The sequence below is a fragment of the Acanthisitta chloris genome, unplaced genomic scaffold (assembly GCF_000695815.1).
Source record: "Acanthisitta chloris isolate BGI_N310 unplaced genomic scaffold, ASM69581v1 scaffold12935, whole genome shotgun sequence".
NCBI classification, from domain to species: Eukaryota; Metazoa; Chordata; class Aves; order Passeriformes; family Acanthisittidae; genus Acanthisitta; species Acanthisitta chloris.
The window spans coordinates 12124-38180 of NW_008673247.1; the positions used below are offsets into that span (position 1 = coordinate 12124).

Genomic DNA, 26057 nt, shown 5'->3' on the forward strand with positions numbered 1-26057 from the left:
TCCATGATATGAGACATCCCAGCAGAAACACTTTTGTATTCAGCTTCCAGTGTTGGGAGAGTTGCATGGAAGTTCCTATTTGGGAGATTTAGAGTTCAGAATGTGGAAGTTTTGACTATAGTTGAGCAGAATCCTCCATGCTGTCATATTTGATGTCAATTAAAACTTCATGCTCAGGGGTTTAAATGATTTTTCTTCTAATGCATTTTCCTCACTGACCCCTGCCCTGGGTTTTTGAGCTGTTTGCACTTCGGATAGACTTTATAAAGCTGTACCTGGACAAAACTGACCTCAAATACCTTAGCTGTGAAGTGTAGCCTGATTTGGAGAGGTGATTTTATCAGCATATAAAGCTTTAACTTGAGTTCCTGAATTAAATGTGATGTTTTTCAGGTCAAGTGCAGGGCATTGCCCAAAATACTCTGGAACCTGTTCCTAAGCATCAACTTCACTTTGCTTTGCAGAGAGAGGGCTAACAGTGCTGATTTCACTTACATTAGGAGCAGATAGCTCCTGGCAGAAAAGTCCCTGGCTCATGGAAGATGTTATCCCTACAAGTCCCAAATGTACAAGTTGCTAAGAGTTGGAGTAAGAGAAGAAAACAGCACTAGCTCTGAGGCTGCTGTGTCTGTGGGCAGTGTTGGTCACAGGTAGAGCTGTCTGGCCTGGGTTCCTCCATCTGGTAGCTGTTAAGTCATTTATCTGCTGGCTGTAACAATCAGAAATGTGTCAGAAAACCACAGGAATCAGTAAGGAAGCAATTCTAATGATAATTACCTATCCCCAGCACTGCTCTGGCTGAATCTGGAGACTTATCTTGGCTGGTATCTTTCATGTAGACACTGGAGCTGGAATCTCATTGGGAGCCCCCAGAAGACCATTTGATCAAAGCCAACCATCAGATCTCTCCTTGGGAGCCTGGGATTACAGGTCTGAGAGCTGTGCCCAGGCGGGTGCCTGGGCTGTAATTGCCTAGCCCTGACCCTATAAATACACAGTAATAGGCTCCTCTTCCCCTAACCTGGTAATTATGTCAGAAGGTACCATATCATTCAGTGCTGCTCCCCATGTCACTGGCTGTTTTTAGATCTCATAACGCTCAGTCAAGGAGGAAATCTGTCAGGCACTCACCCTGTAATTTGCATGTGCTTTCATATTCTCCAGCTATTATGTAATTGCCAACTTGCTCTGCCTGTGTTCGTTTAAGGGAATGCCATCGAGGGCAGGAGGCTTCAGTCTGACCCCTGAAATTGGATTGTGTGGCTTCCTCCACCAGACATCTCCAGGCTGGAAAAAGCACAGGCTTCAAGGAAAGAGCAGTGTGAAGCACAGGCTGGTGTGGAGGTTTCTAGAAAAGGCATTGCAAGGGGTGTATTTTTGTTAGCTGTGGCTGTCCCAGAGGCTGAGCTGGGCAGGTGGAAATGTGTTCATAGAGTTAGAGAATGGTTTGGGTTGGAAGGACCTTAAAGCTCATCCAGTTCCACCCCCTGCCCTGGGCAGGGACAACTTCCACCAGCCCAGGTTGCTCCAAGCCTCATCCAACCTGGCCTGGAACACTCCCAGGGCTGGAGCAGCCACAGCTTCTCTGGGCAACCTGTGCCAGTGCCTCAGCACCTCACAGGGAAGGATTTCCTTCCTAATATCCAATCTAAACCCTCTCACTGTCCATCTGAATCTATTCCCCCTTGTCCTGTCCCTCCAGGCCCTTGTAAATCATCTCTCTCCATCCTTTTTGCAGGCTCCTCCAGGTACTGGAAGGGCAGTTAGTTCACCCCAAAGTCTTCTCTTTTCCAGGCTGATCAATCCCAAATCTCTCAGCCTTTCCCCATAGGAGAATTTCCCATATGGATTTTACAATGTAGGTGGTTTGGTCTTGACAGCAAACTGAGTGTGGCTGGGATGGGCTGAAATGGTCCTCGCATAGTGCTCAGCTTGAAGCTTCGCTGGAGCATCTTAGAAGGATTCACAGGGGTAGGTGTGTGTGTTATTCTCCTTTGATGCCTCTGAAGAAGGAGAACAGATTGATTTAGCCAAGGTGACATACAAGTTGATGGCAGTTGGATATATCCCAGGTTTTCCTTGCTTTTAACCACTCTGCCATGACTGTAAGATCTCCCTTGATCTATTGTCTCTCAAAAATGTTCTTTCAGTTAGAACAGTCTAGTCAAGAGAATAATCATCAAATCTATATGTTTGGTTTATATATTGTATATATTTCTCAGTGCCTGTTGGCAAATATCCCTACACAAGGACTGGAGGGGAAAAAAGGCATTTCACAGCCCAAAAGTCTAACTCTAGTTGTTACAAGAGCTTGTAAGTCACAGGTTTGGTGTAGTCATTGCTGCTTATAGATCTCCTTGACTAAAGGTCTCTTGTGTAGAAGGTAAATCAGAGCATGTACCTGAGCTGGTGTCTGGGGGGTCTGGGCATGGGTCTGACCCCCAGCCCCACTGCAGTGACACCCTGAGACCTTCATTTCCCTTCTTTCATGTGATTTTTGGCCTAGAGGCATTTCCCTATTCGAGTCATCAGTTAACAACATAAAAACCCGTGGCAAATCCTGAGTGATTCCTTTCAACAGAGAAAATGGGAGGGGAGGGGGGGGGGAAAACAAAGGGGGGAAAAAAAAAGAAAAAGACAAGACAATGCTATTTTAAGGCCCTATTTTAAATCAAGCTAATCTTTGGGAGCAGGAGACTGAGTAGCAATTGTCAGCTGGAGAGCTGAATGTCCAGGATATCCCAGCATGAAATTCAGATGGCTTTCTGGCAGCCTTTGCCTTCGAGTAGAAGATGCAGAATAAGTCTGGCAACCTTCAGGCTGAGCACTTGTAAACAACAGATGTTCATAACTGGAATCTTTTGGAAGAGAAGGGCAGGGAGCAGCATGGATGTCCATGCTTGTAATTCTCAAAACTTGCAGTTAACACTGAGCTGTGTCAGGGAAAATCCAAGGTTGATTGGAATGAGCAGCCTGCAGAGTTCAGCTTTGGTTATCTTAAAAGTGAAATGATTTCTTTGGAGCAGAGATGATGCAGGTTGTGAAGGAGGTGTTGACAAAGGCATTTGGGTCACGTGGCTTCAACTACATTGTCATTATCCTCATTATTATTCATTATAAGAAACATTGTCTTAGGCTGTTTTGTCCTGCGATTCTTTTTGGTGAAGCTGAGTCCTGCACCTATTTTTCTGGGGTCTGTCAAATAGCACCATTTGGAGGGTTTTTCTGTGCATTTGGAAGGTTTTTCTAAGCATAAAACATTCATTTATTCAGTGACCTCCTTGAATGCAGAGAGCCAGGGATCCATGAGCTGGGAAAATCAATGGTTTGTATTCTACTCCTTATGGAAAGCCAATATTCCTACTCCTGCTTTGTGGATGTGGGTTTTGATTTTGTAATTTTGAATCAGCTATTTATTTTGTCATTTTATATTTCAGTCTAGTTGTGGGGAGGTTATTCTGCAAGATAACTTTGCTGCTGTTCCCTTGGAGTGCCCAACTCGGTGTCTCTGGCGTCTGTCGCTCTCTCCCACTTGCTTTAAAGCAGATAAATCTTGGGTTGTCTGCGAGTTCCTTGTCTGAATGAGTAATTTAATTAAGACATTTCAGATACTTGGGGCTCAATCTTCCCTTCTGATCTTTTGAGACCAGCATGAAACCTTTGAAGTGGGAGTTGCATAGGACCCGATCAAGATAACACCCAAGAAACCACAGAGCTTCATACTTTGTGGTTCCTTAAAAATCTCTGCACAACTTCCTCTTCCTGCTCCCAGACACCCCCAATTGTTGGGATCTGCTGTAATTTAGGCTAACCTAAATAAACCCTCCAGATTCACTATCATCACACCATCTTTATAGGAGTATAAATAGTGCTCAAAATAAACCTGGATCTTGGCATCTTTTTCCTCCTCCTCCTCCGAGGGGAAGTTGGAGTGAAACAGTTGGGAATGTTCATCTCCAGATCCTGAAGTTTTGGGTTGATCTCATCAGTTTTACTACTTCAGGCTGCACATGATCCTGCAGGATGTGTGGAAACAGAGCTCACTCTCAGCCATACCCACCAGTCCCTACTGCAGCTCTCCCTTCCCTTTTCCATCCCTCCCTCTGTGGTGACACGAAACTGGAAGCAGATTCCATTTGCCAGCTCCTTTGAGAATTGAAATGGTTAATGAAAATCACAATTTGCCTCTGCCATCTGCTCCTGGTTACGATTCAAAAGGGTCTGTTGTAAACAGTTGTAGAACTTCTGCTCTGTGTTGTGAAAACTGTGGCCGTGTTCCGCCCTGGAAAACGCCGTGTTTTTGGAGGAGCTTGAACACTTAACGTGTGTGTAATTTGAAAGGCTACTTGGAAGGTTGGAAGCAAGTCACTGCCTCTTTCCTTTGCTGTTTCATTTCTGCCTTAAGGCCTGGCATGATCTGTTTGCTGGGACAATTAGCGCTAGCAAATCGTGGAGAAGTTGCATCTCCTTTCCTGTCAAACCTTTGTTGGGAAAACACTGAACCTGTTCAAAGCAAGAGATGGTTTCAGCAAGGCACTGAAGGGGTTAGTGAAGCCACCAGGCAGCAAGAAATGGCAGGAATTTAAAGGAAAGCTCCGAGTGTGCAGAGCTGTGGTTGCCTGAGGTTGAGCTCGGGGCGCTCCCTGCGCATCCCCAAGGTGACAATCCTGCTCGTGGATTGGAAGCATGTGGGCTTGGGATTCTTTTTTCCTGCAGGATGGCCTTTCATGTCTAACCACATGGAGTGTGTCAACAACCCATCTGGCGCCATTAGACACCAGTGATTTTACTCACCAGCCTTTTCATGGGCTCCTGGTATTCCTGCTATGTGCTGCCTTGGAATAGCTTGGGGTGTTGTGGTAGGGCAGCCTGGACAGCTGGGAATTGTCCAGTTAACTATTGCATCTCTTCTGATTTCCCTTGGTGCTTCAGTTTGCTTTGGGAAGCAAAGTTTTTGTACCTGCTCTCTGCTCCTTTGCCTGTTTTCTTGCCCTTGGTCACACCTCCTAGTCCTTGTGGCTCACAAGCTGCTCGTGGTGGGGTTGGACTGATAGCTCACAGTGATGGAGCAGTACCAGGCTCTTAGGGATTTTGAGGCAGGATTTTGAGCAGCTAGGACAAGGTCAGCTGGTGGAGAGTCTGAGTTTTTTTGTTCCTTCCCAAAGCCTTTATGGTAGTTGATTAATTTTCACTTGCTGCAGCTCTGACAGCTTTGGAGGTCAAATACTGACTCAGTGTGTCAAGTGCTTTTATAGCATTGGTGTAAAGGAGAAAACCAACCAACTTTTAACGCCTTTTAGTCCTGTCCTTCATAACCTTCTCTTTACAGCCATCCCCAATAGCATTTTACACAGTTTGCTCCCTGAAAAATGTTGGCAGTGGTGGTTGCTCTTCAGGTGTCCTGTACACCTCCAGCCCAGTGCTGCTGCTTGGAGGAGCTCTGGAGATGCCTTTCCTCCTCCTGCCTTCTCTTTTGTGGAAGAATAAACCCCTTAATGTGTGTATCACCTTCTCTTGTGGTACAGCTCTTCTCTCTGTCTCAGCAGGTGTCAGAGCACACAGCTCCTGCAGCCTGGTCACCACCCAGAGGTTCCCAACTCTATTATCTGGGTCTCAGAGGCTCTAATTAGCTCTCTGGCATATTAAGAGAACCAGCAGTGTGCTGCAAACACTGATTGCAGATGAGGGCATGATTTGATTTATAGAGCTCAACATCTGGCAGCTTCAACCTTGTGCAGTTCTGCATTGGGATCATTCCATCTGGAGTTGTATTTGCAGTGCAGGACATTGGAGTGTGAAGGAAAACAGTCTCGAAATAAAATCTGTTGCCTTCTCATGGTTTATTTTCTATTTCTTTTACTCAAAAAGCCCAGAATCCTTCCTCCTCCCACTAAACACACACTCCAAACCTTGCAGCAGAGTCAGGATCACAGGCTGGAGTCATTCCTGAGCTTTTCATTTTTTTTTTTTTAAGGAACAAAAAAGAAACATCAGGATCAGCTGTTCTGAAACTTCTCCTTTATCTAAAACTATCCATATTGCACCACAAATCCAACCATGGATGGATGTCATGAGAAGGGTAATGAAACTCTGCCCTGGCTTAATTTTCCCATTTTCCTGCTGTCAGACACTTCTTGCAGCAGAGATTGGTGTCCTTTCAAGTGCAGAATATTCCCTTTCCAATGGAAATTAAACCACCTCTCTTTTAAGAGAGGAGAAATCCGATACAGTCACGTACAATAATCAAGGAGAGCTTTGGCTTTGCCCCAGAGAGCTGACTTACTCTTTCCTACAATAAATATTATGGTGCTGTAAACAAATGATAAACAGACCCAGAGAGAAGTAAATGAAGGTTCCACCTGGACCTGTGAGTTCCCAGCACTGCTGGAGGACCAGGGGAGGTCCCTTATCACATCCTTGCTTTCATCTAGGATGAGTTGGTGCCCTAAGAAATGACTTACTCCTTTCAGCAGATGAAATGCTGAGCCAGATAAGCTGAGGTTCCTCTCATCTCGCCTCGTTGCCCTTTGTGTTGCTTCTTTGCAGGGTGCAGAGTGCATCAGCCATAATAAGGTGGAGAGAGTTCAAAGAGGAGAAAACAGAGCCTGTTGTGTGGCTGTTGCTGTCTCATTGGCTCAGGACAGACAGAGATGCTTTCAGATAATTTGGTTTGCCCACAAAACACCCCATTTTGTTCCCTATGCAGGTGCTCTTTAGCTAACTGGGTGCTTGAAATCTTTTTTTTGTGGCTCAGTCCCAAGTGCTGGAGACAGGACTGTGAAACCTGTTGTCAGACACTGGAGCCATCGCTGTCCCTCAGGCACTGATTTAGTCACTAAATCCTGGATTCAGAGGAGGAATTCAATCTTACACTTGGCACAGTGTAAACTGCATTGGCAGGGTCTGTTTGCTGGGGGGGACAAAAGCACATGGCCATGGAGTGAAAGGTAATTGAGGTCTGTTCTCTCTCTCAGCAAATCCACACACTCCATAGCTGCATTTCAGCATTTCTAGAGCATCCTAACAGAAAGGGTTCAGATCCACTTCAGGTAACCTACCCAGTTGTTTCTGTTTTGTTTCCATTACAGGAAGGACCAGAACGTGCTGTCCCCAGTGAACTGCTGGAACCTCCTGCTCAATCAGGTGAAGCGAGAGAGCAGAGACCACACCACCCTCAGTGACATCTATCTCAACAACATCATCCCACGCTTTGTCCAGGTCAGCGAGGACTCAGGGAGACTCTTCAAGAAGGTAACAGAGCTGCAGCACTGACATGTCTGTTTGGTGCTTCTAAAATACACCTCCAGCTATCACTTCTCATGGATCAATTCAGTGTTACCTGGGGCTTTTTTCCTCTTTGTAGGTTGACTTACCTTGGATTTCTTCAGTGATTGGATTTTAGTATTTTAGGGCTTTCCCACATGTGGTCAGTTGAGATTTGTTGGGCTGATTTAACCACATGTGGTCAGTTGTTGGTCTAAATTCAGGCCATGTTTTTTTTCCTCTTAACGTCCTCACGGTTTTGTGTGGATGTTAAAACTTTGATTAATTAAGCAGAAATGCTTCAGGTCTTCAACTCTGAACATAAGAATAGCTCTCTAAAGGCAGAATTATATATGTCATGGAGGAGAAACTACTGTTAATATTAGGGGGAATTCCTACCATGCTGGATAACAAAAGGATATATTGTCCTGGAATAAGGAGAAAATGAAGCTCAAGTCTCTTTTGTTAGCCTTGTCCTCTTTCTCTCCCCTTGATTTGCACCTGGGAAGAAAGGTGGGACAGTGTGGGAGGGTTTTTCTCTCAAGAATCTGTTCTTCCAGTTAAAGAAACACAGTGTGGAGGCTTTGAAACTGCTGTTCAGTGCTAATGTCTGGTCCCTTCAGAGATTTGCTGATGGCTGGAACATCTGCTGGTTAACATGTTGAAATCATTGCAGCTCTCACTTGGAAAGGCCTTTCCTCTCCCCTCACTCCACACCCCCTTGCAATGTGTCATGAGCTTGGGGAGTTATTTCTCCTCCTGCCAGGCCTGGGAAGGAGGTTACAGAAGGACTTGAGCCTTCTAAAGACTATTTTGTGGCATCTCACCCCAAATCCCAACACCTCTGTGAGAGAAATGGAAGGGGAGCACTTGTGATAAAAAGACTGTAGTCTACTTTCATGTCTTTTCTTTGCCCTCTGTGTTAGTTTTTAGATTAAAAGAGTCATGTGAGTGTGTGTGTCAAATTAAAACCTGTTTGGGAGTCAGCAGGAGTTGGGACCTTGTTGGCTTTTCATGCTGTCTTGGTGGTCTTTTGAGATCTCTTCAGGAGAAAGTGTTCAGCTGTTTCTTAGCCTCTCTGTATTGCTTTAACTGATAGAGTCTATAAAATGCAGTTTGTTTAGGCTGCTAGAAAATGAACAATGCTCAATATGGTGTGTGGTATTTCATGTCAAGATGCACTGGAAGGAGCAGCATCTTGTGTGTTACCTGGAGAGCAGGATTTGTTTGCTCTGTTGCAGCAGGTTTTTGTGTGTGTTGTCATCTGATTTCTGTGGAGGAATGAAAACCAGTGCAGGTGCAGTGTGGTGTTCCCTGTCCTCTGCCTCTTCCTGGAGCTTTTAATGGGGTATGAAAAATATATTCAACTTTTACATCCTGTTTCTCTTACACTTCTTAATTTAAGTCATTGCCCAAGCAGAGGAGGAATCTTCTCTTTTTCAAGTAAAGGCCTTTTTGACCTTTTAAAACTTTCTGGTAATTACATTATGGTTGATTAGATACTTACACAGGATTACTGAATGGCAGTTACTCTTCAATTCCTCTAATCCTTCCAAAGGAGAAGTAATCTCCCCACTGAATTTCAACAAGGGCTGTACTTGAGCAGGGTGGCCAGAAAATGCCTCAGCAAAGTAGTACATGGAAACTGATATTATCCCAGTTTGGCTGGAAATTGCCATCTACATTTTCAGCCCCTTATAGAACAAGGTAAAACCATGTTTATACTTTTATTTTGGATAGTAGGACTTGAGTAAGAACAACAAACCAACAACAAAATACACCTCTGGTTTCTTTCTCACAGACCAAGGGCAAACTCTGTGTTAATTCCTGCAAATAAAAGGTGTTTGTTGCTAAATTCCAACTGCTTGTTGCCTGTTTGCCAGGAATTCCAACCTGGCTGAAGGCCAAAACAGGTATTGATTACTAGTGATTACTATTCCACTTGTGCTGGGTGGTTAAAACAAAAGTTGCCTCCTCTCTTACCAGGCTGATAAATAGAGAAATTTGGCTAAGTTGGCAGGTAATGTCTCTGTGCCATGCTGCAAACCCTTCCATGGAGCTGTGGAAGGCAAATTTGGAGATCCCAATCCAACCCCAAGTGTGATGGAGCTCTGAAGGGCATTGCTGAATGGCTGTGCTGCTCCAGCTCAGCAGAGTTGTGTCATTTCTCCAAAGATCTCGTTAGCCAAGCCATGTCAGAGAAATAACACAGGAGCTTGGGATATACTCTTTTGCATTGGAAATTCTAGGGTTGGGAATTGTGCTGCCAGTTGTAGTTTGGGAGCTCTGTCCTTGTTTCATATTAAAATCAAGGTCACTGTGATTTGAAAGTCTTGAGAAACTTTATTTTTTTGCCCTTCTGTTTGGAAAATAGCTTCTAAAAAAAAGTTAGCTGTGTGTCAGGCTGGTTAGAGGTGATCTAATAACTCACATTTAGGAGCTACTCACTGGGTTATAAATGATGCTGTGGAATACAGAGAGATACAGAGACCCTCATCTGCTGAGGGCAGATGAAACAAAATCCTCAGGCATCAGATCCTTTTCTTGGGCCATGTATAATTTAGGGCTGTCTCAGATTGCTGTTTTGTGTCATTCTGGGATTGAGCAGGTAAGATGGGAATGACAGGCAAGACAGAAAGGATGTCCTTGAGGTCCCTTTTGTTGCTAAACTCTTGAGTCGCTGTATCTCCCACTGTGTGAAGTGGAGAGAGGTTTCAGGCAAAGATCTAAGTACAACATGCAGCTGTAATCCAGCCTGGAGGCAGCAAAGGGCCTGGATGGCTGTGATAAGGTCTGTGCTGGGGAGGAAACACATCCTCACAGCAGAGGCAATGCAGGGGAAGAGGTGGGAACTGGTTGTGGTGCAGCTGGAGCAGCACAGAGCCTGAGATGGACACACCAGGTCCTTCTCTGTCCAGCCCAGCAGCAGAAGTGGTGGCAACGTGGGGTTTGTCTCTTCTGGTGACTGAGGAGAGGAATCCTCAGGCTGAGATTCTCACTCTTGGACCCCATGGACCATTACATGAAGGTCCCAGCAGTGCTGATGCTTAGGTGTTGATGGGTTTCTCTCAAGTTGCTGTCTTAAAATCAGTGAACTTCCCAAATTCCAGTGGTTGTTCCTGCATTACACCCAGGTTTTCAACGGGTTCCTCTTGGCAGTGCTTGGATCTGCAGTGTCCTGGGAAGCCTGTGTGGCTGTGGCTGTGGTTCACAGTGTCTCTGCCTGTGTTTTGTGGTGTAGAGATCCCTCTCCAGGGCTCTGTTCCCATGTGGAGGGTCTTGATTGTTTGAGTGTTGGATGGAGACTTGCCAGCCACTTCAAAGGTATCTGTGCTGATAAGAGAAGCTGTGTTTGCTGCCAAAGCCAGCACTGAAGTGCTGCTGGATGAGCAGTGTGTATCAGCCCCTTTCTTCCTGCCTCTTGGATGTGTTTGCTGCAAAACCTTTCTGTGTCTGGGCACTGGGGCTGCACCAAACATGGGCTTAGATCTTGGTGGAAACACCCAGCCTGAGCTGTAGGTGTTCCTGGAGCACTGTCCTCTTTCTGTGCCCTTTGTTTTGGTTCCTCCTGAGGGATCACTTCTACATCTCACTCAAAGATGCTGTCGACCAGGGACTTGCTGCTGTAGCAGTCCTGGGAGTGAATCCCAGTGGTGTCAGTGGGGATCTGGGATTTGACCCCAGGGATGGTGTCAGTGCAATTCTGTGCTCCTGCAAAGGAAAGGGAAGATTAATGGTGAAATAACTGCTCTCTGGAGCAAGTCAAACCAGGGGGGAACCGATGGAATTGTCCTCATAACAAATTGTTACACCTTGGGAAGGAGGTGATGTGTTCTTGTTTGTCCAGCAGTTAATGATTTAGCCCTGGGCTCTGTAGGAGGTTGAACTCTCAGGCCTGTGTGTCACCCTGTGTTGCTATTCTGGTCACCTCTCCCTCTCCTGGAAGATCATCCTGCTTTGATGTCTGTTCTCCTGCACACTCCTTTTCATTCCTTTGTGGGGAGCACTGCTTTGATTTCTTCCTGCTTATCCTCCTTCAGCGTGGCCCTTTTATTTATTTATTTCTGTATTTCTAGGTCTCTCTATATATGTGTTCAAAATATTCTTCCATTTGAGCCGATTCCTATTTTGATTTTCCCTTTTCCCCTGTCATCCTCTCTTTAATCTGACCCTTCATTTCTCTGCACAGTACAACCTTTCTGCTTCTTGCATAGTTATCAGCTTTTCTTGCCTCCAGATGTATCTTTTGAGTGGGATCCCTTGGGATTATTTATACATGTATAGCCTTTGGAGCAGCAGCCTCTTTAATTTGGTGCCTTTAATCACTCCTTCTCCGTTGTCTCTTTGAGATTTCAAAGCCTGATAATCTTGTTCAAATGTAAGGAAGAAAATCATCTTTTAAAATGAACGGACTGTGGAAGCCTCAGTGACTTGGAGCAGTTTGTGAACAAACTGATTTCTTTGCAGTTGGGTGGATTTGACCAAACTGTGAAGGAATTAGGAGAGGTTAATAGGCAGAAAGGCAGATTGGTTCTGTGTGTGCAGAGAGCCCTTGGGACAGGTACCAGCACCTGCCTGGTCCTTCTGGCTTTAAACACACACCTTCTGCTCTGTTTTGAGCTGGGATGCTCCCTGGGATGCTCCCTGGGATGCTGAGAGCAGTGGTCCTTCCTGCCCTGTTCTCCACCTGCTCCAGATGGAATAGAGTCCTCTTTGGTGAGACACTGGCACAGGTTGCCCAGGGAGGCTGTGGCTGCTCCAACCCTGGCAGTGTTTTGTTCCAGGTTGAATAAAACCTTGAGCAACCTGATCTAGTGTCCCTGCCCAGGGCAGGGGTTGGGGCTGGGATGATCTCTAAGGTCCATCCCAACCCCTAAAATTCTATGAGTCTGTGATAAGGGAGATCCAAACAACAAGTGCCTCACAGGGGCATGGAGTGATAGGACAAAAGGGAATGGCTTTAAGCTGAAGTAGAGGAGTTTTAGATTTGGTATCAGGAAGAAATTTTTCCCTGTGAGGTGCTGAGGCACTGGCACAGGTTGCCCAGAGCAGCTGTGGCTGCTCCATCCCTGGGAGTGTTCCAGGCCAGGATGGATGGAATCAAGTACCAGGGACAGGGAGCAGTGATTGTCCTACAAATCTTGCCTTGAGAGCTCAGCATTCCTTTGCACTGCTGTATCCACTAAATGTGGGATATTTCTAGGCAGAAAACCCTGTGAGGCATCAAGAAAACAAAACTGAGGATTAGAAATTCGCTTCCCGTTTAACACTTTTGATGGTGGGGGAAAAAAAAAAAAAACCCAACCCAGTTTATCTACTAGTCCACTGCAGGGTGTTTGATGTGAAATGGAAAATCCACAATGAGTTGGTTAAAAGCCTTGCAGTAATCAAGGAAGAAGAATTATTAATTCTCTTAAGGGGTCTGTGCTTGCTATGACCTACTTTACAGCTGCAGTGTGTCTCCCTTGCTGCATTGGAACCAGAGTGTGACAAACCACCCAGGGGGGAGCCATGCACATGAAAGAAACTGTGCTGGCTAAATGCTGGGCATTTGGGAAAGTATTTTTCCATCCCACTGTAAATACATAAACATTCCAAATGCCATAGTAAAACTCTCACTGAAGTGCAGAGTTGGTGTGTATGTACTAAATCCTTTCTAGCATCCTTACCCACTTCATCTTCCTCTGCCTTAGGTGCCTCAGGAAATTGTGATATTCAGTTCTTTTTCCCCCAAAATTAAAGGAGACAGAGGCCTCTTGTGAAATGACACTTCTCCCTGGGGAAATGAAACCTGCTTTTCCTACCTGCTTATTTTTAGAACAGGTGGAAAGGGGAAACGGAGGAGTGAAATAATTCATGTGCTGCACTTAGATCTGAGTTAGCACTGTGTAAATCTGCTCCCGAGGGAGAGATTTGATTCCCTCACCTGTAATGGGGAGGGATGGTTTGTGTTTCACTGCCAGCACCTTGTGCCCAGGCAGATAGTGATGCCACCAGAGCCTGGTGCCCTGGTGATGCCCTGAACACCAAAGGTTACTGCTGGAGGAGTTTTACAGTGTATGTTAAAATCATAAACTGTCTCAAATTGGATGGGACCCATAAGGATCATCAAGTCCATTACAAGAGCATGAAGTGCCAGGACAAGGAGAAATGGATTCAAACTGGAAGAGAGTAGGTTTAGATTGGATATTGGGAAGGAATTGTTCCCTGTGGGGTGCTGAGGCACAGGTTGGACAGGGCAGCTGGGGCTGCTCCATTCCTGGGAGTGTTCCAGGCCAGGTTGGACAGGGCTTGGAGCAACCTGGGCAGGTGGAAGGTGTCCCTGCCCATGGCAGGAGGTAGAACTGGATGAGCTTTAAGGTCTCTTCCCACCCAAAACATTCTGGGATTCTATGATAAGTCCAAATGTCTCTGCTGCTTATATGGACGTTCTGCATTTGGCCCTATTTAATGTGAAGCTAATCTGTGATTATTCCATTTTCTTTCTTTCTAATTTCCTGGATGCTTCCCCTGTCCCTCACCACAGAAGTGTGTGATCACCTCGATTTCTCTGAGGTGTGAATCCAGGTCAGGCAGAAATGAGGTGAGAGCTCCGTGACACTCCAGGTCATTCCTCTGACTCATCTCTCCAGTTGGTTTTTCCTAGAGATACATCAGAGCCCTTGGAAAGTGGATTTAAGAGGAAGTTGGTAGCACAGAGCTGCTGTGCAGAGCATGAAAACTGTGATCAGAATTGCAGAACATGACTCCAACATGTTCCAGGACTCCACCACGTGCTGGTAGGTCGTGCCACCTCTGGAAGCCTGTTGGACATGTGGCTCCTTCAGGGAGGGCAAACACAGCTGGATCACAGCCAGAATGAATGAAAATTGCTTGGTTTGGTGGGGTTGAGTGCCTGAAGCCCCAGATTCAATAGGATCAGCATGGAATTCTGCAAGAAGGAGAAGAAATGGAGCTCCTGTGACAAGGCTCAGTGTAGGAATGGCTTTGCAGAGCACAGTATTCTGCTGTGAGAAGGCAAATTCCTTCTTGCTGACATGGTGGGGGAACAAATCACTAGTGAAACGGTGGAAAAAGCTAGAAAATGCAGCTCTAATTTAAATATGACTGCCCAGTGCATAATGCATCATTAAACTGGGGAGTGATGCTCTCTCACCCAAAATAGGCATTTGTGTTAGGTGACACAGATTTTGTTTTCCAGCTTCTCTTTAAATTCTGGAGAGCTGGAAGCTTTAGGAAGGAGTCTGTACAGAATTCCTGCTCTGAAGGGCCATTTGAGAGTGGCTGAACACTTTATCCATGGAATTTTGGGAGAAATCTGCATGACACTTACCCAGGTTTGGGTGGGTCACAGGCCTCATTGAGGGAATATCCTTGTAAAATTAGGGATGTATTCATAACAAATGGATTGAGCTGCTGCTGGTGATGGAGTATTTTACCCAGTGAAGCTTGTGGATGGTTTAGATGAGATCACATTTGCTATTGCCTGTGAAGGAGTTAAAGGCAGGATTGAGCAGGAAAAAAAAAATGACATAGAATCTACCTATAAAGAACTCTAAACTTTAATTAGCAAGTTCTATTTAAGTGCTCCATGGAGCCTAGAAGACTTTACCTGGCAAGCCTTGTCTTTAACAAGTTTCCTAAGCAGAATTTAAGCAACACATAATAAATACTGTGTTGGAACATTGATTCAAACGAATAAAAAGGGATCTGGCACTTCTGCCCATTTCCTCACTGCTCACAGCAAGAACCCATTCCACTTGCCTCCCAGTTCCCTCTGTTGATTCACAAAACATGGGAATATGGAGTGTTCTCCACCTATGTATATTTAATTATTGCTTTACAGAAGGTGGAGAGAGCTCATCTTGTTCATGAGTGGTTGTAGAACCAGCACATTTGGGGTCCACTGGCCCTGACTGACAGAATTTTAGGCAACATATCTGATAAAATCTCTTATCTCTGTGTGTTACACATTCACCCACTGATGGTTTGAGCCCTTCCTGCCTCGCTGGGGTTGAGTTTATAGGGAAGGCACCTCGTGAACTCGGCGGAATGTTTGTTTTGAAGCTGTCCCCATCTTTCCTATCAGATCTGGAACGACCTCACTGGGCCTTGAGATGCAGGGCATGAAATGTTGACAAGCATTCCTCAGCTCTCCTATTTATTATCCCCCCCTAAATATTTGGAAGCTGAAGTCGTTAATGTCTGTTGGAATGCGGAACAGCCCAGCCAGTCCTGCAGCAGATCCCAAAAAACATCTTGATTAAATTAGAGGGGAGGTGGAGGGGAGGAGAGCTGGAACAAAGAGGCTGTTGAGAAGCTGGCACAGAGTGCTGGGAATTTATGTTCCAGCCAGGGGTGGCAGCAACCTCCAGCTCTGCACAGGGTGCAGATGCACCCTGTGGTAACAAAGGAGTGTGTGTGCACGTGTGAGTGTGTGTGTGGTTGTGTCTGTGCTCACACACACTTAGGGCAGCTCCTCTGGGCTGAGGGCAAGGGCAGCTGGAGGGAGAAGCATTGAGGATGCAATTGGCACTCCTGTCACCAGCCTCATAGGATTTCCTTGGGTGCTGTGGGTAGTTTTGCTGATTTGCAGAGGGAAGGGAAGTGTTGTTCACTTCACAGGTGAGAAGCTGCAGGTCTCCTGCCCTCTCCATGCCCATGGTGGTTCCCATGCTGTGCCACCTTCCAGGAGCATCAGTGATGCTTATCCAGCTCCATCATCAGGAGGAGAAGTGTTTAGCTCTGGTGGGATGAGGAGACAAGGTTTGGGGGATCTCCCCTGCCCATGCACATACAGTTTATTAGTGGAGATGAGCTAAGATTCTGTTGGACAAGCCCTTTGAGAGGTCAGGTGGACTCTACTTGCAGGTAGGGTATTATTATCTGTGCCAATTGATCAGATTTTCTTCTCTTTATTGCCTGTTCCTGGAAAATTGCTTGCAAACAGATTCATTCTAAAGTGGGTCTGCCTCTGCAAAGCATGATATGGAATTTGATGTTGAGGTACCTGGAGATGTTTGTGACTGTGGTTGGTTTTCCTTAATGTGCATTTCACTTGTAATTCCATGCCACATTCCAGCATGGTCCTGGAATCTCTCATGCCTCTATGGCAGCAGTTGGGATCAGCAGCCTTTACTCTAACTGCACTTTGAACTCCCTGGGAATTCTGGAAGTTCTTTGTGCATCACCTCCACCTCCCTCTACAGCACTTAGCCAACAACCTTTTTCTAGTGTCTAAACCATTTTCTTCTAGCTTCCCCAAGCTTTCCTCCAGTGTATTTTCATTTATCAAGGTCAGCTAGCTCAGCTTTTTTCCTCTGAACCTTTTTTTTTCTCTTTTTTGGTGGAATCAGTGCAGGAACAGCATTACATTAACAGTAATCATTGCACAGCTCTTGTTTTCGTGGCCCCTGTGATCTATCTTACCTTCATCTTAATGGAAGGATTTTTCCAGTCCAGCAATCCAGCAGCTTCTTTCTTGAGAGCTCATTTGGAAGCACAAAGAGGTTTGTGTTTTGACAATTTGGCACTTGTGCATCTTCTTTTCTTCTCCAACCTGAATATACATTAAAATATTCATTTTAATCTCTTTCGCATAATTGATGCTTCAGCAGTTTGTACAGTGAATGAGCAATTTTATGCAAGGAATAAGCAAATGGGCTGAAAAGAGCTGGGTGAAAGGCAGATGATTGGGCTGGTCCAGGCAGTTTCCCCAGCAGAGTGTTGCTGAAAAGCTCCTTCTGTGTGAAAAGTTCAGGCTTTAAACCAGACCCAGCCAGTCACTTCCATTAATCATCTCCATGTGGAGGGAAAGGCAGAAAAAAACCTTTACAACCTATGTCTGTAGTGATGAGCAGCAGCTTCAGCTTTTTTCTGCTTTCAGAGGTGGAAAAACTAGAGATGTGTTTCTGCAAACTCCCTTGGAGGTTGGTGTAAGTGACCAGTTGGGATTGGGTGGAGGTTGGGGATCACCAACTTCTTGCTTTGCTGTAAATCAGAGACTCCACACAAGGCAGGATGTTCTCCTTTGTCAGCATTTGTGTCAGATGCTTTTTTCCAGCAGCACATCTACCCACCTGGGGAGCAGGGCTAGGAATATGGGGTTGGAATGATGGAAAACGGGAAGGATTGGACCATGGATGTTTGTGCATCCCATGGTGCTGCCAACAATGCGATGCCAGGTCTGAATGGATCACAAAACACAGACACAGTCTGAAATATCACCACTTCCAGCTTAAACACACTCTGAGCACTGCTGAACTGCACTGTATTCAGAAAAGGACAATTTAAATTTACGTTGTGGAATCTTTCTCTTTTGGCTTTGGAATTTATCAGTTACATTCATGGGGTTTTGCCTTTTTTTTCTCCTCGTGGTGTAGTGTAATCTTGCCTTCCTAGGCAGAAATGGTGGTTTAAGAGTGGCTTTGTCTGCATTACCTCTTTATCTTTTCCTGTAACTTTGGAGGCATAAATAATCTTGAATTTATCACATTTGCCTGACCCAGTAGATAGAACATACTCCTGACACAGAGCGTGAAGGTTCCATCATGCAAACGCTGCTGGAGGCAGCGACTGAATAAACCCCATAAACTGACCAAAGTTATCCTTGTTATGTCTTGCCTTCCTTATCCTGCCTTTTCCAGCTTCCACACCAACCTATCCTCCATCCCCAGTCTTGCTTGATGCTGCTAAAATGGGCAAATCTGTGTTTTCAGGCTTGAAGGTTGAAAACCTCAAGTTCTCTGGAAATTTCCATCTTCATACTCAAAAGCTTTTCTGACTGTGCCTATGGAACATTTCAGTTTATTAATACTGTTGGTGCAACATGACCCTAAGTGGCTCTGGGCTGGGCAGGGATTAGATTTGCCAGCATAAATAGTTGTGCTTAATTGGGCTGAAATGATTTGGGGATGCTCCGCACTCACTTCCGTCACCTTTTCCCATCTTCCCCAATTAACTTTCATTTCTCTGTTCTGTTGCAGAGCAAGGAAGTGGGACTGCAGCTCCAGGAAGACTTGATGAAGGTCTTGAATGAACTCTACACGGTAAATCCAACTGACTTCTTGGCCTCCTTTCAGGCAGGAGGAAATTTGACTTCTCCCACCAAGATATAAGTGCCTGCAGTTTCTGCAGTTCGAGGCAGTTTGTGTTCACCATCTCTAAAGCACCACAAATCCCTTTTTTTTTTCACTCTAGCCTTATGTGGTTTCAGTTCTGGGTTGGCTCCTCAATGGTCTCACCTTCAGGGATGGTTTTAAGAGTAGGAGAGAAGGGAATGCTCAGGTTTGTGTGGTGTGAACATGCAGAGAGCAGCACGTGGCTTCAGCTACCAGTTTGTTCCTCGACTCCTTCAGCAAACTACTCCCTTGAGAGTAACAGTTTTCCATCAGTGCTTTCTGCTGCTCAGGAAATCCACTGGAGACCCCAAGGAAGAGCCACTGCCTGGGGAGGGAGGAGGAATGAACTCCTAAGAGTTCATGTGCTGCTTGGAGACTTCTTTTGTCACACAGATGAATGGCAAAGCCTCTTGTTTGACTCAGTTTTTGCTTTCTGCAGCTGTTGCTGAGCTACTTCTCTTTTAAAAGCAGAACTTAGACATGGCTTGCACACTCAAAATGTCTTTTAGTTTGTCCTTCCTTCCTGAGACTTTGGGTCATGACACCGAGGTACTTTTTCTAGCAAGAGTTGATCCAGGGATGCTGCTCAAGCCATAGAGTGTTGACCTGGTGATGAAATGGTAGAGTATTCCTGGGGTTTCCGTGAAATATTCATCTGAATAAAATGTGTGGAAGGGAAGTGTTTCATTGCCATTACAGGCAAACATTCAGACTAATCAACACTGCCTGCTCTAGAAATTATTTATTATTTGAGGGCATCATCTGGTGCAGCTTTTGAGTCATGTCCTTGGATTGGATCCTGAGGAAGAGCTCAGATCTCTCTCTAAACACAGACTTTGAGGAACTGGGATTGGTTTCTAATCCAAGTTCACCTGGCACTGCAGGGATGAAGTGGCTGAGTTTGTGTGTTCACACACACATACATCATCCCCTCTCTGTGCCAGGCTCTGACAGGTCATTGAGCCAAATCCTCAGTCCTGATCATTTCTCCATCCCTGGAAGGAGGAATTTCCAGCATTCAGCCTCTGACAAACAAAGTGACTGAGGATTTTTAGTGTCAATGCTGAGAACTCAAAATCTAGTGATTCCTTCCTTCTGCTGCACAATTTTAAACTGTCCCTTCACCAGAAAAAATTCCTTTGCCTTTAGAAAAACCACATCTGGTGATACTAAAGGACATTTCTTGCCGGACTCAAAGCAATTTCACCAGGGATTAAATTTAGTGGTACTTTGAGAAATACTTCCACCTCTGTGTCTCTTGTGTTTGACTGGACGTGGCACTCAGTGCTCTGCTCTGGTGCCAAGGTGGTGATAGGTCACAGCTTGGACTTGATGATCCTTTTCCAGCCTCAGTGATTTTGTACCCAATGGATGAGCAGAATCCTTGATTTTGGCCAAACGATGTGGGTGCAAGTCTTTACTTTGTCCACACAACTAAAACACAGGGGGTTGTTACACCCTGTAATTTTTTGTCTTGAATTGTCCTGTGCCAGTGTTGCCCTCAGCAGCCTCCAGTGAGCCCCCAGTGTCCCCAGACTGGGGCAGGCAGAGCCTGTGGCTGATAAACCCATTACAGCTGTGATTTCTCTTTCTGCTTCTCTTGCTTTCTGCCAGTTCCACTTTGAGGGATAGAGGAAAAGAAACTACTTTGCATCTATTATTATAAACCCCTGCTTGACAGTCTTGAGCATATGCAGGAGCTGGAAGTGCCTGTGTGTAAATTATTCAGCACTGGCTGCATTCACATTCCCTTTCATGTTTAAATCCAAGGTCTCTTTATATCTGAGGAGCTTTGCTGATCACTGCAGGGAGAGAGCATGAGTCCTACTTACGTAGAATGGTGTTGTGTTGTGGTGCAGAGTAGGTGAAATAAGGTATAAACTGTTTTTCAGCTGAAATAAATCCAATGACCTGCAAGTGATGTCTTCACTGCTGGAATGACACTCTTGGGGTGACTATGCAATTGCATTTTCTTGCCCCTATCAGAATGATACCAGAAGAGTTTGGTTTAGTGTGGCTTCAATTGCTTTACATTTGTGGAGAAAACACCTGGTTTATATATCATGTCCTTTGGATTTTTTGATTCTGGTTTCTTAACACAAAGCTAGACATGAACATCCTGTGAAGCAAATGTGGGTTTGCAACTTTGGGGGGATAATTACCTATATTTATTTATAAAAAACAGGCTGTAATAGAACTTGTCCATTTAGTGTAGTGTCTAGGTCGTCCCTAAAGAAAAGAACCACATTCTTTTATGAGTATTTTTTATTACATAAGGTGAGCACAAGGACTTTGATGTCCCAAATTTGCTTTAAACAAGTGGAACCTGAGTTGCCTTTGCAGTCATTGTGTTGAGACACGATTTACATACAGTTCCTGGAGACTTGGGATGTTTAAAGGGCTGATTCATCCAGATGAAAGACTGATAGGCATCCCTTCTGAAACCTTACCTGCTGATGAAAAGCTCTCGTTCCCAACACTGGCATATCATTTTCTTTGAGTAGCAAAGGAGGTTGGATTTAGTCAGGATCTTTTTTTGGGTTTCCTGCCTCCTTTATTGGATTGTACAAGAAGGCACATGCCAAAGTTAAACAAAGCAGCAGCTGCAAAATAATCCACTTTGATTTCAGATTCATTTTGAGAGCTACACTCGTTCCTGCCTCTTCTGTCCTGCTTTTGTGAGCTGGGAAATTTCCCTGAGTGTTTTTCCAGTTGAGATGTTTCAGACTAACCACCAGCTCTGCCTTGTTGGGCTCTGACTGCATCTCTGTCGTTTCCTGCAGGTTATGAAAACCTACCACATGTACAATGCTGACAGCATTAGTGCTCAGAGCAAGCTGAAGGAGGCAGAGAAGCAGGAGGAGAAGCAGATTGGGAAGTCAGTGAAGCAGGAAGACAAGCAAACTCCACGTTCCCCTGACTCAACATCCAATGTCAAGTTTGAAGAGAAACACGTTCGGCGAAGCTCTGTCAAAAAGATAGAGAAGATGAAGGAGAAGGTACTTGCAGACTCATCAGGTTCAAGCAAATAGAAGGGGAGGAGTTATTTTTGAATGGATTTAGGCTCTGGAAGGACCAAGTCCACTCTGGTGGTGCTGGAGCTGGGCCTTAACCTCATAAACTCACCTTGTTCCTTCATTCTTCCCTCACTCACCCACAGTCTTAAGGGAATACTTCGAATCCAAAGCTGTCTAGTATAGAAATGCTTAAAAACATCTAAATAATTAATCTACATTTTAAGCCATGATAAAAGTGGAATCCAAATGAACAAACCCTGTGTGAGCAGATTGGTTCAGTGCTCTCTGGTGTTACTGAGGGTGCTGCTGTGCCTCCTGCACCTCTTTTTAAACTGTGTTCTCTTTGTGGTTCTCTTTCAGCGCCAAGCAAAGTACACAGAAAACAGACTGAAGGCAATCAAGGCAAGAAATGAGTATCTGCTGGCCCTGGAAGCCACCAATGCTTCAGTGTTCAAGTATTACATCCATGACCTGTCTGATCTCATTGATGTAAGTGCTAATTTCATTGATGTAAGTGTAATGGAGGCCAAAAGTATTTCCTAAAGCTGCTTTGAACTTGCTTGGAAAAATACATAGAATCACAGAATTATCCTGAGCTGGAAGGGCCCACAGGGATCATCAGTCCAACTGCTGTCCCTGCACAGGACAGCCCAAAATCCCACCCTGTGCCTGAGGGTCTTATCCAAACACTCCTGGAGCTCTGCCAGGCTCTGAGCACTGCCCTGGAGAGCTGTTCAGTGCCCAAACACCTCTGGGGGAAGAACCTTCTCCTGCTATCCAACCTAAACCTCCCCTCACACAGCTCCAGCTGCTCCCTCAGGTCCTGTCACTGCTCACCAAGGAGAGCATATTTGAAGCCCCTCAGCATTCAGAGGAAATCAGTTCCACCCCAAATCTCTGCTCTGTGACCACTCAGACAAGGCAGTTAGGAAAGCTGAGGTTGCTCACAGGGAGGTAACTCCCCCTCAGCCTGCAGAGCTCGAGTGCCACACGCACTGCACACGTTGTGTCTGGGTCAGTGACTGTTGCTGGATCCCATTCCATTTGCCAAGACCTTCCCAGTGCTGTCACTGCTGGAAACACTCAGCTGCAGAGCCTGGAGGGAGCTGCTCTGTCGGAGCAGGGAGTAATGAACACAAGTGTCTCTAGACACAGGCAGTAAAGAGCACTCAGCTCACTATTAATTACTCAGCTCTTACAATAACTAGCAGCCTATAGAACACATTTGCTCAGCTGATGAGGAACTCTCCTGGAGTGCTCTCCTGCCAGGTGTTGATTTAAACCTGTCCCGTGGAGGTCAGGCCTGGCAGGGGGAGATGAGCCTGAAAAATACTGTTATTTCCCAGTGTCATGTTCTGCAGGATTGCTGCAACTGGGTTGTTTATCCCTGCTGCCTTTTTAGGAGACCTGTTTGGGTTAAGATCTGCTCAACCTTAATTGTGTGGTCTTGGTTCTTTAACAAATGATACTTATTGTATATATATTTATATTGCAGCGTTGATTGGGATTAATTTCACTGACATCAGCCTAACTCAGTTGTCTTAGTTTTTTCTCCTAAGTCCTCCCCCAAATCCTGCACATGTGCTTGGCTGAGCTGTGTGTGTGCTAGGAGTGCATTGGGATCAGTCAGAGTGAAGAATCCAGTTGGATTTCATAAGCCCATAACAATTTTTAAGCACAGCCATGAGCTGTTTTAAGCAGTACATGACAAATGTAGGTGATCCAGGAAGTGTTGCTCTCCCTGGACAGTCCCAGCTATCTCTGGGCATGGTAAGCAGTGGTGCAAGACAAGGAGCCAAACTACATCAGTCCAGGGATTTGTCACTGTTCTTATAGAGGAGCCAGTGTGGCTCTGGCTGAGCCCATGCTAACCCCCCTGAAGCACTCAATTTAACACCACATTACAAATCCTCATCAGTTTGAAACTCAAAGTATTATCTGCCCTGTTTTCAGGAGGCATGGAAAAACGTGGGATTGTCTGGGAGCACAGGAGATGGAGTTGAGTTATCTCATTGTTCAGACACAGGGAATACAGATATATTAATGCCTTTGATCCTGAAGGCTCAAAAATTAGCAGTTAGAACCAGTGATGGTTATCTGAACCGTCTGACTTAAATAAAAATGGGATTTTTTTCAGCCAGGCTGTAACACTTTGACTCCATTTAATCCTTGGGTGATAGTGAATTCTGAAATAGAATGTAAAAGTCATCTTCAAAGTTATTCACAAGTAGATTGTGTTAGGCCAAACAGCATTAAACTCGTCACGTTTACACTGCTCATGGTGTTCCCTCTCCAGTGTGTGTGGAAGGATAACAGGGAGTTAATTCTTCACTGAGAGCTCAGAGCAATAAATTGCTCCTGACATAGCCCAGTAGTTTTGAGTTTCCTGACTTTGGGGACTGAGGCAGCTCTTTGATGCTAATGAAATATTACAGTAATGGGGAAGTTTGCATTAACTCATATTTATAAAAGGGTCACTGGGACAGGATTGAAAAACCCAGATAAAAACGTGTGTGTGTGAGTCCCAGAGCTTACTGTGCTCTTCTAGGAATAGGTATTCCAGTGCTGTTTCCTCCAGGATCTCCTCCTTTCCCTTCCAAATGGAAATTGCCTTTTAAAGCAAAGGCCTTTTTTTCTCTTGAAATCTTCTATTTTGGGGCTGTTGGAAAGCTGCTACGAGGCAAAGGGTTAATCAGCTGTCACGTTGGGAAGTGAATCTGAATGAGTGATCATTAAATTCTTATAAAAAATTGATTTCCTTTGAGAACGATTCCATCAAACATTTATATAACCCAGAAAAAGGGATGGCAGGGAGGGACATTACAGACATGGAACTCTGGACTTTGAAACTTGAAGGTTTCTTCAAGTGGGGGTGTGAGCTGGGAAGTGGTTTCTGGCTTTGGTACAAAGCCAGACCACTTTGTCTCAGTGGGATGTGACAGATCAACTCCCTCTTGGCTTCCCAGTCCCCTCAGCGTGATCCTCTTGTGCAGCAGCTCCTCTTCCTTCTGGGAATGGATGAGACTGGAGATGAGGAGAACAGAGAGGACCAACTGGTCACACTGGGAGGCTGCACGACCTCCTGGCCCACAGCTGGGATGGTGTTTCATCACCAGATCAAGACAAGAGGAGGAAATAACTGGAGAGGGTCCAAAGATGCTGAGGGGTCTGGAACAGCTTTCTGATGAGAAGAGACTGTGGGAGCTGAGCCTGGTTAGTCTGGAGAGGAGAAGAGTGAGGGAGAATCTCATTCATCCATCCAAATATCTCCAGGGGGTGTCAGAGTGTGGTCACAGGCTCTTCTCAGTGGTTCCCAGTGACAGGACAAGGAGCAATGGCCATAAACTAAACCACTTCCACCTCAACGTGAGGAAGAACTTCCCATGGAGGTGGCAGAGCATTGGAACATCTGCCCAGGGAGGGTGTGGAGTCTCCCTCTCTGGAGACATTCCAGACCCACCTGGACACGTTCCCGTGTCACCTTCTCTAGGTGACCCTGCCTGGGTTTGGGCTGGATGATCTCCAGAGGTTCCTCCCAACCTAAACCATTTTGTTGAAAGGAGCTGCTAAATCTGAGCTGGTCCTAATCCAGGCTGGAGCTCTGGCCCAGCTCTGCCTTTCCCCACGTGGCTGCACTGAGCTCTGAGTGGCTCTCCATCCAAGGCTGCCTCCACACGTGCAGATTCTCAATCAGGCTTCTTTTGTTTTAATTTTTTTTTCCCCTTGGCTGGTTTTGTTCTTTCTGATTGAATGCAAAGTCCTTTAATTCTCTGCCTCCAGCCCAACCAGCAACTGCAGCTCTTTTTACAAGGCTCCACACCTGCCACAGCTTGTTGGCAGAGGAGCCAAGCAACCAGCAGCAGAATCCCTGTGACAGCAGGGAATGGTCCAGTAGTCTCTCTCTTCCCTCTCCCCCCAACCCCTCCTTCTTTTTTCCCCTTTTATCTCTTTTTTTTATCTGTGTGTTTGCACACAATGACAGTGATGAGACCCAAATGATGGGTGAGGAGGAGATTTCATGTGCATTTTGCTTACAGAGCAGCTCAGCAATCAAGCAGATGGTCTCTTTCTTTTCTTTCTGGATATTCTCCTAGTGTATGTAATCTTGCTTGTAATTCCAAGAAGGTGGGCTCCTTCTTGCTCTCTTGATTCCATGGCTGAAAAATCCAGGCTGTTTCTGATCAGCTAATGAAAAGAGCCTTTTTCCCCTCTGAAACATGAAGACTTGGCTCTGCAGCCATGGTGGAGATGAAGCTGCTTGATTGTCTCCCAGTGACATCATCTTGGTGTCAGCCATAGCCAGGAAATTCTTGACCGTGACCACTTTCTGCCTCAAAGTTTTTTTGCTCCTCTGTTTCACCCCAGCAGTGAAATCATCCCAACCCATGGCTGCTTGGTTTTTGGATGACTCTGTTTTCATGCCTGGGATGTCCCTGGACATAGGTCATGTTCCTCCTTCCTGAAGTACTCTAAATTAAGCAGTTTTCTGTATTTTGGGTGGAATTATTGAGATGTTTGTAGATGATCCAAATCCTCTGTCTTCTGTCTCCAGCAGTACCTTAGTGCCTTGATTTCCTCTTCCTCTGAGTGATGTTATGTAAGGATTTTGGAAGTGTCTTCATTTTGTTCAGAGCCCCTAAAAGTAAGGGTAGAATGT

General features: G+C 45.4%; 1 protein-coding gene across 2 annotated transcripts in view; it reads left to right on the top strand.

The window, feature by feature from the left end:
• SRGAP2 (SLIT-ROBO Rho GTPase activating protein 2) overlaps positions 1 to 26057 on the top strand; it is a 62519-nt gene that overhangs the window by 1702 nt on the left and 34760 nt on the right. For both annotated transcript variants that reach the window (XM_009074872.1, XM_009074871.1), the window contains exons 2-5: positions 7089 to 7251; positions 18249 to 18311; positions 21167 to 21382; positions 21761 to 21889. In XM_009074872.1, coding sequence (XP_009073120.1) covers positions 7089 to 7251; positions 18249 to 18311; positions 21167 to 21382; positions 21761 to 21889 — 571 coding nt within the window. The remainder of the gene's footprint in view (positions 1 to 7088; positions 7252 to 18248; positions 18312 to 21166; positions 21383 to 21760; positions 21890 to 26057) is intronic.